Here is a 17,326-nt window from a genome sequence, read left to right on the forward strand (position 1 = left end):
ATATGATTTCTAATATTTTATATTGTAATATGACCTTTAAATTTTATAAATCTACATTCCAATTAAATTCGTATTAAACTTCCACGATTAAATTACGAACTTAAATGAATGTTTACCGTTATAGTCGCTCACAAAACTAATTTCCATTTTAATTGTTGATCCTAATTAAAAAATTGGACATCACTGAGTTGGATCATGATTCATGTCACTTGACCAGTTTTTTGTATACTAATTGATAAAGTTAAATTATTAGTTAATTAATTGAGAGGCATGAAAATTGGTTGGATTACATCAAATTCAGATTCAATTTGATCAATTTAGAATAACTTGAATTTAATATTTCAAAATTTATATTTCGTTATTTAAGTTATCGAATTAGCCGGATAGAGGTTTTTGAGATTAAGACAAATTTGAGTAGGTTATTCAGGTGTGGATTCATATTGAGCCAATTTAAAAATAATTCTTTTATTTTATTTTTAAGTAAATAAATAAGTATACTGAATCTTTTTAAAAATCATGTCTATAATTTTAATTAAATTTTTATTAACTATTGATTTAATATAATTTACTATTTCATTTTAACCCAAAAAAAATATCATTAAAAATAAAATTTAAAATATATCTATAAATTTATATACATTAAAACATCATTTGCACTAAAATTTAACCTGTTACTTAAACTTAATTATTTTTTTATTATTATTATATATTTTACCCAACCTTATTTATCTAACCCGACATACAAGAATGAATGTGCTTTCAAACCTTACAAGAATATTATGAATTAAATCAGTAGCTGAATTAAATTGAGGTTGGGCCTTGTAGTTATCACACTGGCCTTCAAATACTTATATGCTGCTCGGATACTTTGAAGTAAAAAAAAAAAGGAGTTTCCTTCACCAAGTACAAGAATAAAATGCAATTGCATAAATTACTATTTTCTTATTCTCTGATGCAATTCACGAGATATTATAAATTAGAAAAATTATCTGTTAACAAACATTATTTTTTTACAAACTTGAAAACGTTTTTATAAATAAAATTAACTAGATTATTTTTTTATTTTTTAATCAAAGTAAAATAATAAAGTGGTACCTTCTTTATTTAAAAAAAGTAGTTTGTCATTGTTAAAATTTTGCTCTAAATTCAACAAATATAGGCTTCTAATTAGATAGGTTAAACAATTTCATACATCATAACTCCTTCTATCGGCTTGAAATGCATGAGATAGGTTTATAAGAGGAGTTTTATGAGAAAATACAATACCAATAAGATCTGAGTTAATTACATAAGGTATTGACATAACTTTTAATCTAAAACCTTAAGTCAAGGGGTTTTTGTGTATTTATCTCTTATATAATACTCTACATTATTTCTAGTCAATATAAAACTTAGATACACACTTAAATTTCTAAGAATAAATACAATCTCACACGTCTCAGGTTTTAGATTACCATTTGAGTTCAACTATTGATCATTTGAAGTTGCTTAAAACAACACATACAACACGCAAAATGTTTCGTTGAACAATACACAGTCACGTCTAAAATTGACATGACCAAGCATATAATACAATATGGTACAACAATACATACAGCTTCTTATTCTTTCCTCTGCATACCATTATTGAAACTCAGACCTAGTAATTTCCGATTCTAATTGACCCTTCTGCAATGGCATCTGATCTCTCCCTGATTCCCAGTAAGAGGCTTCAAGTTACCCATTTTGATCATTGAAGCTTTGAAATCTCTAGCAAAAGCCAAAGTGCTTCTACTGTATAGCTGCACCAGCTTGTCACTTTCTCTGCCTTCTCCCTTGAACAGTTCTTGATCAGAATGGAGGAGACCCTTTTTGTGCAGCAAATCGGTGAAGTACGTGGAATCAGCTCTTGCAGGAGTAGCATCCAATTTTTCTAAGTTGTTGTCTCCACCACGTCGAGGACATATGTTCCTCAAAGATGCTGCAAACTTGGTGTCAATGTTGGATTCATTGTAGATTCTGTTTCTGAACGTAGTGCACCTTGCAAAGCCAATGGTGTGGCCTCCAGAGAGAGCCACAAGGTCCCTCACATTCAATCCCTGATTTTTGAAGTTGGAAACAAGCTGAGAGAAGCTGAAGGTTGGTGGAGGAAGATTTGAATTTGCAGCATCCCTGCTTGCCGTTCTTGCATCTCTTCTTCCCAACAACACTTGGTACCAAAAGTCTTTACCCCCATACTGTTGAAAGTGAAGACAAACATATTATAGTTTCAATTATGATATCATATTAATAAAAAAATTTAAGTTTAATTCAACTTCACAAAATTAATTTTATCTTCATTCTTAATATTCAACTTTCTTATTTTTATTCCACGAGAGACTTAAACTCGTAGTTAAAACTTTCAGATGAACTTTTGTGAAATGTTGTATAACACTTACAATGGCTACGGAATCACGAGCTGCTATGGCTAAGATATCTGCACACGACACCACTGGCCGTTTACAGGCCTTGTCAACTGCTGCTTTGATTTCATCAACCACAGAAAAGCCTCTTGCTGAATTATTATTTGGAAAAGCTGTCTTCTCGCCAATGAAGTTTCTGGTGTCATCTAGCAAAATGGATCCATCACACCCCTGTTGTTTCAAATGCATTTCTGTTATATTTCAGTAAATTAAATCACAGCACTATAGCAGAACTGACATGGTGATTAGTATAGTTTTAACTATAGCTCATTTTACAGCTCACAAGGCATATATAAAAGTTTTTAAATACTGTTGGAGATCATGAAAATTTAAATTGTAATTACAGTAAGGTGCTGTTTTTATTTGAAAAATTAATGGAAGCTAGCAGCCATGTGTTAGGTGTGCATTATTCTCCATGCAATTAAATTATTCTGCATAGTTTCATATCATAACATGATTTCTGTTGTCTAGCGTATAGAATAATAGAGTTCAGTTAATTATTGCTTGCTGGTCCACTGTTATGGTACGTCGATGATAAGATAGAAAGTGGTTATAGGAACAATGATTGAAAAAAAGGAGAGTAAAATATATATATATATATATATATATATATATATATATATATATATATATATATATATATATTGAAGCATTGGTGTACGTGCAATTTGTAACAAAGTTCCTTTCGATGTATGCATGCAAACCTTTAAAAAAATGTGGAAAAGAAAATTTCAGACTCTTGTGGATTTATACAATTTTAAAAGGGCCGAAAGAGAATCTTTAAAGATAATGAAGGTGATATGATAGGAAAAACAGAATTATATAAAATTAGTGTAAAAGTTACTCTTAAAAAATCACAATAGAAAAAAAAATAATTTAAATAAGATGGCTGTGGAGATACATCTTGAAGAAAAGTTACGTATTAACATTGTAAAACGCATTTTTATATTATTATTTAATCACACATCATCATCTATAATAATTTTTTACGAAAGGTATTGTAAAATTCCATCAATCATAATTTATGATTAAATGATAATGTAAAAAAGTGAATATGCCCAAAGGAAAAACTAATAGTTTTATTTAATCTTCATATTATTGGAACCAAGATTGCAATGATTCCTTTAAAAAAATTAAACCACCCACATTCGTATTCTTCCAACATAATTTTTGTAGATATTTTACTTGTTCTTATAGAGTAAGAAATTTCATATCCCATACAATCGAATGAATATCACGTATGGTATATGCATCACCAAAAATAGTTCTAGTGAGGCAAACTGATAATTTAGAAAAGAAAAAAGTGTTTCTTTTATTCATATACTCGGAATAGTATTGCTGAATACTTTACGATGACTTTTTCTTTTCATTACATTGACATGTACACCACTTAAATTTAAATAAAAAAATAAATAAAGAAAACAGTTGCATCTCTATGATAAAGAAATAAGTAGTCTTATGAAGTGAACTTTAACCTAATGACGAATAATATCATAGATTTAATAAATAATAAATTTTGTTAAAATAAACTTAAATTCATAATTTTAATATGTAAAGTTTGTATTATTTATATATTTTGAAATAATGTGAGATCTCCATTAATTATACGTAAATATAATTCAAGCTAATCCCAGAAAATACAACATAATTTATTTTGAAATTTCTCGAACGATCAGTCAATATTTTTTAATACAAAATAGATCAAACTTACAGCACAGCACAGCACATGTTTAAGGAATAAAGCTTTGTTTGGCAAAGTATATTGCAGACATGTTGAGATAGTAGAGTTATTTAATGGTTAAAATCTTAGATAAACATTGTTGTTAAGAATGTTTATACTTACATTGACGAAGCAGTCATGGAAATGCAAGCGCAGAAGAGAAGCTCCAATGCGTGGTTCTCTGTTAATTGCTCTTTGAACCACTGACCTTATGACAGGTAATGCTTTAGGGCAAACTTTATCATAGAAATGAGGAGAGAGGTTTGCATTGACAGGGATGATTAATGTCACCATGCCAATGACCACAAACACAACCAATGATTCAATATGAGAAGAAGCCATCTTTAACCTATAATCATATAACTTTCCTACCAAAACAAAAGGACTTATATAGAGGGAAGGAGCATGCCAACCACAAGCCATCTCCTCTCATTTTTCATTATTCTATCTTTACTGTTAACAACATTATTCTATATTTTTTTCAATATATATTGTCTGCTACTGCTACCTTTGACCAAAATATAAAAGCTTTATTATTGCCACTGCAACATGAAATAGAAAAGGAGGAATAATCAAAACCACCTCCAACTTTTATATAATGAGTTTTCAGTGTATCTTAGTACATCTCATGAATAGAGAAACTTGCATACACAACAAAACCTTCTTTTCTTTTCTCTTCTTTCTGTAAATCTATTACTTAAGAGAATTTTTATCTGTATCGTATTTTTTTACATATGTGCTTGTCACTGACTATTTGTAATAACTCATGTAATATATATAAGACATATGCATGCAGCTATATAATATATATTTGACAAATAAGATTAATAACAATTGAAAGAAATGTCATTATTGGATCTTTGTTAGGTTTCGCCCTTCACTTTTTTTCTTTTCATCTCCTAATGATTTGTGTTGAACATGGTACTATTCTTCAGATCTAAAATTGTAAACATGTTTTGTATAGGTGCAAGTACAGATGGTAATGGGTTGGACTGTCCTGCTTAAAAAACTTGTTTTATTATCTGTCCTGTTATTTATTAAGTATTTATGAAAAATATTTGCAGATTTGTTATATATATATACACTCGGCTAGCTTAAATATTCCAAACAAATCAAAATATTCATATTACAGAAATATTGATCATAATATATACAATTAGATAGAGACTAAAATTTCATTTTGTGTAACTAACATCATTGGTTTTTTAATATTTTGGAGTCCTTTTGACCATAAATTTGTAAAATAGGGTTTGTTGAAAATTTTATTGCAAAATTGGGTTATATGAGGGAGGACGACATTAAAGGTAAAGTCGTCCTCCAACCCAACCGATTTCTTTTTATTTTTTTTCAAAAAGCAAAGTTGTCGTAATAGGGGACGATTTCTATTATTGTGAACAATGAAGTTGTGACTTTCATTTTTAGGTTTTTTTTTTTTAAACGTTGCAGATTTATATTTTGTTTTCAAAATTTTCATTTTTCAGTTTTTTTAACCTTGCCGTTTTTATATTTTGTTTTTACAAAATTTTGTTAACAGTAGATTAATGCTTTTTTTTATTTCAATTTATTTTTTTATTTTTGTTCCAATCAAAACAAAACAAAAAATCTAAAAGTGAAGTCGTCATGAACAAAAACTGAACACCTAAACGACTTTTTGAAAAAAAAAAAAAAGAAGAAACTGACTGGATGGAAGACAACTTTACATTTAATGTCGCAAAAAAAAATTACAATAATATTTTTTAACAAATTCAACTTAAAATCGATCCTCAAATATAAAAAAGCCAAACATTATTACATTATGTCAACTTTGTTTACTTTATTTTAATATATATTATTTTCTCTTTACCAAGAATGTTATTAGATGTACTTCTTATTAAGTAAAACTACTTTTTTCCTTCTATTCTTTATTTACTTTCTTCTCCCATCTTTTATTCAAAAACTATTTAACTTTTATTTAATGTATTTAATATTAAAATAATATAAAAAAAAAAGGTATTCACAAATAAGTCATACAAAGCTACAACGACTTCAACACATATCACATTATACAGAAATTGTACATATTTGATGACGATTTCATTTCCAACTGAAATCATGTCTATATGAGACGATTTTACTTTCGTCCAAAATTGCAATTAGCTTAAGTAAAGTCATGTCTCACTACAACAACTTCACGAAATGCACTAAAGTCGCCAAAACATGTCACAACTTCAAATTGATGTAAATGAAATCGTGTTATTTTCACACAATTTCTTTATAACGAAGTCACCATATTTTTTCACGACTTACTATCACTGTACATTTTTTAAAAAGCTCACTACTTTTGTAATTTCGAAATCAAATTACACTAACAAAAAATCTTGAATAATTAAGATGATTGATTATTAAAAATTTGAGAAATAATGAATATGAAATGCAATGATCTTGGACATTATAGATAAGTTTTGCAGAAGGACCAACTTACGTGGATGATAAGTAAAAGAGATTAGATTAGCATAGCATGGCTACATAAACCTAACTCGTTGATTTATCACACACCATCTATTATATTATTTTGTTTACAAATTATGAAGGGAACAGCTAATATTCCCAAAAGTTGTTGCAGAAAGGCATTTGATTTTTTTTGGGGGGAATATCTAAAAGGTGATCAATTACAGGACAACGACAAGGACCCATATTCCAGTCAATGGAGTCTGTTAAATTATTCAACCGACAACATCATTGAGTTCTACCAAAACTGTGTTTTTTTTATTCTTAAAAATAGATAAACAAAATCAAGTTGACCATCTTTTACATTTTGTTAAATAGAAAGTGTTGATAGTAAAGTTAGCATCTGCATCATTGTGTATTACATAAGCAAATGAGAGGCTTTATAATAGAGGGTAGCATAGAGAAAAAGGAGAAAAAGTTTTTGCTGTTACTGTTTCCGCAACCATCAATCAAGCACACAGAAAGACAAAGCTACCAAATTAAATTATTATTTTATTCCTATTTTTAGATTTTTAATTTAATTAAGTTCTAGATAATATGACAAAATGTGAATCTTTGTCATTTGACACAGTTCGAAAAATTTCTCATCAATCTAATAAAAGATTTAATTAGTAAATTATTTTTTAAATTATCTTCAAATATATAAAAGTTTAATTGAATGAAAAAAAAAATAACTGGAGTGATTATTTCCAAATCTTGTTAATATCAATTTATCAATAAATAACATTGACTTTATTTAACAAAAAATTGAAACTCAATTAAATAAAAAAAGTTATGCAAAAATAAAAACAAATAAAAATCTAAATATAAAAACTAAATTACTAATAAAACCTTAATATATTAATATGAAATACCTTTTGTTCTGTCAAATTTAGTAAACAATACTTTCAATAACTTTTTTTATCATATGTGAATCTTATTGATTCTATCATTACACTTTAAATTGTTCTAAACTAAATTGAGTCTACAAAAGTTTACGCAATTCAAAAGTTAATTCATATCTCATCTTCTATAAAAGGTATGCGTAAAGCTGGATGATAATACATTTGTTAGTAGAATGAAGTAAATTCAATCAAACTCTATCTAATTCTTTGAATTTGAAGTCCAGAACGGAGTTAATTAATCCATATTTGGTTATGCATCAAATTGATATAAAATTGATTATAATTGATTTTTTATCACAAAATTAAATTATGTTTGGTTTTCAAAAATAATTAAAGTAAAAAATTCACCGAGAAACAACTAATTCTTGTTTCTGCATCGTAGAATTGATTCAAACGTTAAACCAAAGATACCCTTATACTGTTTTTAATTAATATTGCTCCCAAACTATCTAAAACGATCATGCTTTGGTTCTCTTTCCAAGCACTGTTCTCTTTCCAAAATCCTCACACATACACTTTTTCTGTTCATAGTAACACAGCAAGCTTGTTGCTCAATCATAAAGCAAACTCATGGCTCAGCAAGCTCTGACCCAACAAGCAGCACTCTTGTGATCCAGCATTCAGCATACAAATATTATTCTGCAAAACCAGCAATTCATGGCAAACTAGACAGCGACAATGAACCCAGCAAAAAATACAAATATTGTTTCACTAATCTGCTATGTTATTAATGCTATCAGCAAACTGTTATATCACTTGTTACTTATGCGTTCTATTCTTCAAACCGCTCGGTCATTGGTTAAATTATTTGCATGATTCTGTTAGGTCGATCGTCTTCATATTTACATGTTTTTAAATGTTGTGAACTTGGGATTTGTATGCAAGTTTAGTTCATTAAATGATTTTACATAATATTTACAAAAATCAGTAAGCTGGAGTAGGAATGCAAAGGGAGGTTTCAGATGTGGATTTCACTTCTCCATCAATATTTCGAAACAAAAAATTATCTGCATTCCCGTCCTCCTATCTAGCCAAGTTAATATAAGTTTTATACGTTACCTTATAAATTAAAAATATTTAATAACTTAAAACAAAGATAGATATGAGGACAAAGACAAATATAAGGACAAAGACGAGATGAATATGTACATAAACATTCTTGTTGACATATCTAATTTAAAAATTCAGATATTATTCAAAAATTTCTGTTAAAATTAAGATGGGTTAAGACAATACCCATGAGAAAAGATTCATTTGTCATCTCTAAACTAGACTAATATTTCCCACCTGATTTTTAGGAATTATTTTATATCACATTAACACTTGCGAGTTTATGTAATGTGAGTATATTAGTAGAGCCCATTGACGTTCCATGAGTGTGCATAGACTTTTAAATTTGACAAACATATTTAAAGTGCTACAAGAAAGCAGAAAAGAGCAGAAACAGGGGAAAGACTGAATACATAGCTCAAATTTCTTTGCAAGTATGACTTAAAACCACTATTAGAAAATGTATAGATGAAATTTACAACAATATATTCACGGGCAAAGGCCCGCAAAAGAACTGGAATACAAGACTGTTCAGCAAAAATGCAGAAGGAAGATGATTATTGCTAAAAAATCAAGAACTGTGCTCTATCTATCTATTATATCCAAATACACAATGCTCTATGACAAAAAGCACAAAGATAAAGCATCATTAGTTTTTCTTTTGTTCCTTTATGCACTCAAAAGCTTCATAGTTGAAAATTTGAAATTTGAACATTTGCATAGGCAAATGGTAGCAGCTCATAACTTATGAAGAATAAGGGTAATAATCAATCTTTCCTTCTTCAATCCAGTTACTACACTGAAAACAAAGGCAAATGGTTATCTAAAACTAATGCATGATATTTGGTATTATGCTTGGAATAGAAAAATGAATGAAAAGGGATTAGATATTTAGAATTATATGCTGACATACATGAACAATTGCAGTAGTATCACTCTTGGTGAATATTCTGTATAGCTGTGGTGATATTTTTACAATCATATTCCATGATCTTCATCCAGTTCTCAAAGTCTCCAATTTCCTATGAATTCAGATGAAAGTTCATAGCAAGTTAACCACACTTCATAAAAGTCAAAAATAAATAATAAGTTAAGCACATATCATACTTTAAATGGCTTATCTTTGACGATTAGCATTGCAATCCAAAGAAAAATATACAATATATATATAACATGAGCCAAATTTATGAGAAGAAACTATACATTAATCCTGTCCTTCAATTCCCTCTTTATACTCCATTCTATAATTTTGTATAAGGAGTCTCTCAAAATAAAAGGGGATTCTAGGTACTAAACCATTTATCCCATCCCATGGCTACCCTAAAACTTGATGCTGCCTATTGCCAGAATTAAACTCCTGCACTTATCTTAAAATCACAACCATCTTAAATATTGGGATATCCTAACCATAGACGTAGAACCAAACCTCTTAATTCTCTCATAAGTCAAAAAGTGCCAATAGAGAAACTCAAAATGGTGCCATCTATCTAAAGCACAATGAAGATCTGACAGGAAGAAACATCATCACAGTCTAGGTTTACTTAATTTTAGTTTACCAGCCCAATTGCAAACTCAATAAAAAAGTTTGCTTAGAAAATGGTCAGCAACCCAATTGTACACCAAGGATTTTTGGGTCTTCACATCAGCATTGTGGCCACAGTTAGTGACCCATTAGTCACTGTCTACAATTTTCTGGAATATAAAAGATTATGATAAAACTGCAACCACTGTAATTTAAAACCTTGCCCAGTAATTTCAAGAGCAGGCATGTTAATCACACCCCTAAACATGTACCCTCATTTGAAATTAGATGACGATGGTAACAACAAAACAATCTTTTACAAATAGAACTGTCTAAAACACATCAATAATAACAACCAAGGTTGTTTTGTTACATGTTCCCTTCTAATTCTGATCCACACAAATTAGCCAGAGCTGTCTCCAATGCAAAACACAACAATAATAACAACATTACAAAAAAAGGTTTAAATACTGTCTACATCGGCATTGTCGAGGTTTTTAGAGATTCTAAGACCCTTATTGTGGCACTAACATAAATTAAAACCCTGATTGCAAGTAACAACGATAACAACAAATTTAAATAATACCGATCCCTAATTTCAGCAAGAAGCAGCACATTGATCGATGTTAAAAACGATGAATGCAAGAAAGTAAGTAGTGGCACCTTGAGAGCAGTGTTGAGGGCATGAGTGGTAGCGAGCCACTGATCAGTTTGCTTCATGAACCTTGCGATGGTGGCAGCAAGGGCTCGAATTTCGAGCTCAATTCGCTTCTGGTTGATGAAGGATTCTTGCACCCCGCCATTGACTGCTTCCACCAACAGATCAGAAACGCGCTCAGTTTTCCTGATGGCGTCCTTCTTGGCTTTCTCTGCGACCCAGATGAAGAAAGTTGGTTTTAGCGAAACAAGATTGAATTTTGATGGAAGGAGAAGAAGGGGGAAAGAGAGATACCTGTTCGTTGGGTAAGGACGAGAGATTTGTTGTGGTGGAGTTCGAGCAAATGGTGCAGTGAAGCTTCTAACCCTTTTGGTTCTCCCTCCATTACCACGTACCCTTTTCCATTCATTCGATTCAAAACAAAGTGAATGAGCCCCTTTTTCTTCTCTTCTGGTTCGTCGCAAGAACTTTCCCTGCAAATTTCCCGATGCAGTATTGGTTTGGCCCTGTTTGCTTCAAAAACAAATATAGAAGAAAGTAACCAAGAGAAGAAAAGAATCAGAGAATAAATTAATAATTTTAGATTTTTCATTATTATTTTAGGTTTAATTATATTCTTGAAAGAAAAATATTGAACGAAATTTACTTCTCAAATTAAAAAAAAAAAAATTTAATCCATCAAATTTAAAAAATATTTTTAGTTCCTTTTGTTACATTATTAAAATGTTTTCTTTTAACTGTTTCAATCTTGACAAGAAAACTAAAAGATTAAAATGATATCCTTTTAAATTTAAGTGATTAAAATAATTCTTAAATTTTGAAAATCCAAATCATATTTAAGATTACTTTTAAGATAATCTAAATGTAGAAGGAATGTGTTGTTTCAAGTCTTATCTTATGCTTCTTCCTTTACAACATCATCTAGTTTTGCCTAGACCAAAGTTGTGATGTTCGAAAGCTTTCTTATTTCCCACATCTTAATCTATTTGTGTTATTTTAGATTTGCAGATCCGTATGTACCCAATACAAGTGTGTGGTTATTAATTTTGTATGTTAGCTTCTTTTAGGTTTTTGAAAGCTACTTTCATCATACAAGTAAGCAAACAAGTATACATGTAGCATCTGTACCTTGCAATGCACGGAATTTTAAAAATTATATTATATTTATTTTATGAATTTGAGTTTATAAGTATATAATTACAATTTAATATAAAGTTAAATAATAATATTTTAATTGTTTTTGTGATGGAAACGTATTGAATGTATTTATATATATTTTTAATAAAATATATTGTATATAATTATTTTAAATAATATATTAAAATAGAGTTAACTAAAATTAAGAATTTAAATTTAATTTTGAATGAAACATTGGTTAGATAATGTAGAAATTGTAAATGTTAGACTCTATAGAATCCTAAAAAACGTAACATTTAGAATTGATAGTGGTTTAAAAATAATGAGATTCAATTATTTTATTATTAAAATATTTTAGTGTAAATAATATTATTATAAATGAAACTCATTATTTAAAAACATATTATCTCTTGAAATCACATTTTTAGATTTTTCTAACTTATCTGTATGTGAGTAATGATGGAGGCAACGGAGCACGTGTGATATATGAAAGAGGATATTTTAGTCTTCTCATCTTGGTATAAGATGCATTTAGTAAAGATGGTGGTGTAATAAGCAAAACCCCAAATCAGAAGTAGTTCCAGCCCACAACTTGGGAGATTCGACGGGACTTGATTGAAGGTTCAGGGGTGAAAATAGAAAAGGCCTTACATTTTCATTCGGCCGACAAAAGCTGCACCCAAGGGAATCACAATGAGTTGATGGGAAATCACTTTAGTATTAATGTTAAGGGTGAAAATTGTGTTTTTTCTTGCAGCATATGATTAATGTCTTTCTATGGGTGTTAAAATGAGTTCGGATTAACTTAATACAGGTTACGAATTTTGCTAAAAATGAGTTATTTTAATCCAGTTTATTTTATGGTGTATTAGAAATTTTATAATCTGATTTAACTTATTATAAATAGGTAAATTAATTTATTAATAAATATTTTATTTTTATAATTTATTTTATATATTTATTATTGTATAATAAAAATGAAATGACTCCATTTATTTTTTTATAATATTAAAATTAAAGTATTTATTTAATTCTTAAAATATTATTATTAAGATAGTAGTTAAAAATCAAAATAACAATGTAAATAATTTAAATAAATAAATTAAATTTAAATTATTTAAATATTATTGAGTAATATTTTAATATTTAAAAAAGATAAAATTGTAAACTTACAGAATTAAAAGTAGCAAATAATTATAATAAAAAACTTATAAAATAAATAGTAAAACGATTAATAAAGTATCGTTGTTGATATGTTACATATCAACCTACCTTCTACTGTCCAACTCAAATTTAGTTAACATGCTGATTAAGTGAATTAAATTAAATTTGAACTACTTTTAAAAAAATTGACATTTTTTCAACTTTACTCAGCTCAAACATGTAATGAGTTGAATTGGTCACAAATCAAAACCTATTTTTACTTCTTTATCAGTGTCTTAACTCATTTTTATTTTTAAGCTATAAATCAGAGTCCCACGTATAATAATACAAAATGATATTCTTTCATGTAATAGTTTTTTTTTTCTCTTTCTAAATTTAGCATTGAGTATAATTACTTGTGCATGTATACGACACATAATGCTGCGTCAGCTCTATTAAATTTCTATTTTTCAACATTCCATACACCAAGCAAATTTGAAGAAGACATATTAAACTATATTTTAAAGATTTTTCTCTCTCTTGTTGCAATATTTTAATTACAATATTTAATGATAACTTATTATTTGAACAAAAAACAATCATCGCATATATGTCAATATATATGGCACATAATAAACTGAAGTTAAGAATGAATATATAACGTTAAATTAAAATATTATAACAGAAAAAAAAAACTCACCTAATTAGTTGTTTTCAATGGAATCTTTCACCTATTTACATTTTCATTTACTTAATTACAAGTCTTAAACTTGAAAGATAAAGTTAGCTTAATAGGTTTGATACCAACTCAATGAACAAGTATTTATCTTCAAGTTCAAACATTATGTCTAAGGTCTCATTTTGAATTCTTATCCATCCTAAGCTCTATGTATTTTAATACAATATGGTAATGTAGGAGTTGGTACTTGGTACAGTGGAAGTGGTCAAGCTTCTATAACCACTTGGAATTGTTATCAATTTTCAATCAACATTAGAGTGAACATTAACGTACATCAATTATGGAGACATAGACATTGTATTTGTTTTTTCCCTCTCTTTCTTCCATGAAAATGAGATAAAAATGAAAAAGACTTAGTTTTTGGTCCCAAAATAAGCGATCGAAAACGAGTCATCACAACACACTTTAATTTAACTCATTGGTTTGTCATATTACTATTTGGAATTAAGTGTGTTGAGTTGAAAATGAGAAAGGGAGTTGTAAAACGAAGTGATATATATCTACCAATTGCTTCTCTTCCAAACCTTTCTCACTTTTGGTAAGCTTCAATGGAGAGAAATAATGCATCCGAATATGACGAATTTTAAAAGCTTATAGTGTGTTTGGATATAGGATTTTAATGAAGGAATTATTTTTTTTGAAGAATTTATATTTCTTTGTAATGAAATGTTTTGTTTGGATAGAGAAATTAAGAAGCATTTCAATTTTTTTTTAAAGTATTTCAATTAGCTTTTAGTAGAAATTCAAATACCTTTAAAATATGTGACATTTGAAATTCTTCTCACTCAACTTCACTCTCTAGACTCTCTGGTAGAGTTGTCAATTTGACTCAATCCATAGACGAACTTGACAAGTCAGACAGGCCAGTGGGACCGACGACCCAAACAGATCAAGTTGGCCCAATGACCCAAACGGACCGAGTTGGCCCGACGACACAAACGGACTAGTCTGTTTCCAAATTTATCATGAATTCAAAACATAATTAAACCTAAAATAAATATTGTTAAAATGAAATTTTATCTCACAAGAAATTCAATTATTTTATCCAAACAAGAAATTGAAACGTAAGATATTTTAATTTTTCTAACCAAACAAGTTATTTAAAAAATGAAGAAAATTTAATTACAAATAATTCAGATACAATACATCTCAATTTTTCAATATTGTTGAAATACTTTGTCAACAAGACTTAAAAAAACAATATATAAATATTAATGGTGAATTTAATAAAGAACCATTACGCATTCTAGTCATACACGTGCAAAAATTATTTTTCTATTTTATTTTCTCGCATTCAACCTAATTTGTTATACTGTTAAGTCTCTTCTGCTGAATATGTTTGTAGCAGTCAAAAAAAAGCAATGATTGTGTTATTATGGAATTATAAGTTAACGAATTCGACGTTGGCATGCCACCTTTTTCTAATTGTAGAAGTTCAAGTTTAATGTGGCATTGAGGAGCAAAATCAAATGTTGTTGTGTGATTGAAGCAGCCTTTTTTTGCTTGAACGATGATGTTTCTCATCTTTAGAAACATCATAATTTTTATATGGTTAAAATTCTTCTTATTAGGAAACAAGTTTACCTGAAAGATTTGAAAGGTTTTTAAGGAAGAAATATTATTGAAGAAATACAACATTAATAAAATTTAAATTTAATTATATAATATATTAACATTATTTTCAATCCAAAATCTTAAAATCTTAAGATATGTTTATGAATTTTTATCTTTATATAATATTTTATTTTTTATTTATAATTAATATAAAACTTAAAGTCTTACTTGAATTTATGACCGTAAGATATTTTCACGTTTTAGATGTATTAAGCAAATTTGTATTTTATGCATCGTTGGTTGGTGACGTAGTATTTGACTTTTTCAAATCAATCCCACGTAAGTGTTAGCTTTATCATATAGCCTTAACTATTCCTAAAAGTCGTAAATTTTGGCAGCCATAGCTTTCTTATTTTTCTCAAATTTCGTGTCTTTTCTGCGTGCCACACATGAGATTCAAAGAGAGGCACTATATACTATCAACGTCACTAATTAACAACTAATAATGAGATAAACTTAATCGTTTGCACTTGGACAAATTTATTTGAGTGTAATTTAACAGGAGAGTTGGGTTTAATTTATTGAGTTCTTCTATTTTATTGTTGTTTATCCAGTTTCTTCTTCAAATTTTAAAGTTTATTAATTGTTTAATGTCTTTAAGCTTGGAAGATACCTAACGTAATATTATAATTTACCAAGTACATGAACTATATATTCTTATCACAACCCAAAATTGACCACTTAAAAAAAAAGGATAATGCATATGGGAATGATAAACTGGGATTGATGACGTGAAAGGGATAGTTAGAGTGTAATTTGATTTTACCATATTAGTTTATTTTTATTGACCCAGCAAACAATTAAGTTCACAAAGCTAACCTCTCATATACAAAGAATTAAGGTAATGACTTTAATTGATTTATAAATATTTTTAGAAATTATGAGTTCTTAAAATATTTTAAATTGAAGATTAATTCTTAAATATTTATATTAATTATAAATTGGAGTTTAATTATCTTTTACAACTTAATTGTAAAGTTGGGACTTGATTCAACTTGTTTAGGATCAATTTAATCTAACTTAACTTGGATTTAGCTCAATCATTTTACATGACTTTGGATTAATCCGATTAAACCTTTTTTTAACTTGAACCTAATTTAACCTAGACCTTAAAATGTAATATAATTTTTAAGTATGGGATGAATGAATCTATTATTTCAATATATATATATATATATATATATATATATATATATATATATATATATATATATATATATATATTAATGAATTAAAGAAACATAACTAACGATGTTATTTCATTCTTGTGTTAAAAAAAATCTATAAAGAATTACATTTTGAAGTTTCTTCTAACAACTTACTGGTAATTAAATTAGATATAACCTCGTTCAAACATTACACAAGAATGTCACATACAGAACCGATATAATTTCAGTAGAAGTTAAATTATTAGTATAAATATTTCAAGTGTATAACAATTATACATCCTATAAATGTAATTTTATATTATTAATGTAAGCGCCACGTTATTAAACTACACACCCATAATATTGTTCCCAAGATGTAACAACATTAATTTGCTTAGGAAGATTTTCAATAATTTTCCTTCATATGAATACATTTAGCCTAATATCAAATTAAGTTTGTGTTAAGAACGATAATCAATCATTGAGTGATAAATATAACTTAAGCTGTGTATAAGCTCTTTTACATGTAAAGACACAAACATGATGCAAATAAATTAAATTAAATTTCGCCAAGTCTCTACCTAAATATTAGCAATGTACAGTACATATCTCTTAAAGTCAAGACTAATTATCATTTCCCGATAACCTTTTCTTTGACTAAAATTGCATGCTAAAATTCTTCTTAAATAATACATATATGATTACGATAGTTAACAAATGTTATTAAAGTAGGAAAATATCATGTGTGTACCGTTCTAGTTGTTCAAGGCCCGATCTAATTCA

At 28.2% G+C, this 17,326-nt stretch overlaps 2 protein-coding genes across 3 annotated transcripts; both read right to left on the reverse strand.

The window, feature by feature from the left end:
* Nucleotides 1-1,443: 1,443 nt before the first annotated feature.
* LOC114193327 (peroxidase P7-like) lies at nucleotides 1,444-4,539 on the reverse strand. Its single transcript, XM_028083071.1, has 3 exons — nucleotides 4,285-4,539; nucleotides 2,418-2,612; nucleotides 1,444-2,216 (listed from the first exon to the last, which is right to left on the reverse strand). Exons 1-3 carry the CDS (start codon nucleotides 4,501-4,503, stop codon nucleotides 1,656-1,658), a joined length of 975 nt encoding a protein of 324 aa, XP_027938872.1. The 5' UTR covers nucleotides 4,504-4,539; the 3' UTR covers nucleotides 1,444-1,655.
* Nucleotides 4,540-8,984: 4,445 nt separating this feature from the next.
* LOC114193619 (biogenesis of lysosome-related organelles complex 1 subunit 1) lies at nucleotides 8,985-11,287 on the reverse strand. 2 transcript variants are annotated; one of them, XM_028083487.1, is made up of 4 exons: nucleotides 11,057-11,287; nucleotides 10,768-10,973; nucleotides 9,496-9,604; nucleotides 8,985-9,376 (listed from the first exon to the last, which is right to left on the reverse strand). In XM_028083487.1, the coding sequence occupies exons 1-3, from the start codon at nucleotides 11,169-11,171 to the stop codon at nucleotides 9,515-9,517; spliced, it is 411 nt and encodes a 136-aa protein (XP_027939288.1). In that variant the 5' UTR covers nucleotides 11,172-11,287; the 3' UTR covers nucleotides 8,985-9,376; nucleotides 9,496-9,514. The 2 variants fall into 2 exon arrangements, with proteins under 2 accessions (XP_027939288.1, XP_027939287.1); XM_028083486.1 differs by having other exon boundaries at nucleotides 8,985-9,381.
* Between the last annotated feature and the right edge of the window lie 6,039 nt (nucleotides 11,288-17,326).

Source organism: Vigna unguiculata, chromosome 8, assembly GCF_004118075.2.
Source record: "Vigna unguiculata cultivar IT97K-499-35 chromosome 8, ASM411807v1, whole genome shotgun sequence".
Taxonomy (NCBI): Eukaryota; Viridiplantae; Streptophyta; class Magnoliopsida; order Fabales; family Fabaceae; genus Vigna; species Vigna unguiculata.

Bases quoted from the DNA above. Each gene is read 5' to 3' on its own strand.
- LOC114193327 (XM_028083071.1), bottom strand. From the start codon at position 4,503: ATGGCTTCTTCTCATATTGAATCATTGGTTGTGTTTGTGGTCATTGGC. The intron at 2,613-4,284 runs GTAAGTATAAAC...TTGAAACAACAG, and splicing joins TCCATGACTGCTTCGTCAAT to GGGTGTGATGGATCCATTTT. The intron at 2,217-2,417 runs GTAAGTGTTATA...CACTTTCAACAG, and splicing joins CTCGTGATTCCGTAGCCATT to TATGGGGGTAAAGACTTTTG.
- LOC114193619 (XM_028083487.1), bottom strand. From the start codon at position 11,171: ATGAATGGAAAAGGGTACGTGGTAATGGAGGGAGAACCAAAAGGGTTA. The intron at 10,974-11,056 runs GTATCTCTCTTT...TCTGGGTCGCAG, and splicing joins CGTCCTTACCCAACGAACAG to AGAAAGCCAAGAAGGACGCC. The intron at 9,605-10,767 runs GTGCCACTACTT...CTGAATTCATAG, and splicing joins CCCTCAACACTGCTCTCAAG to GAAATTGGAGACTTTGAGAA.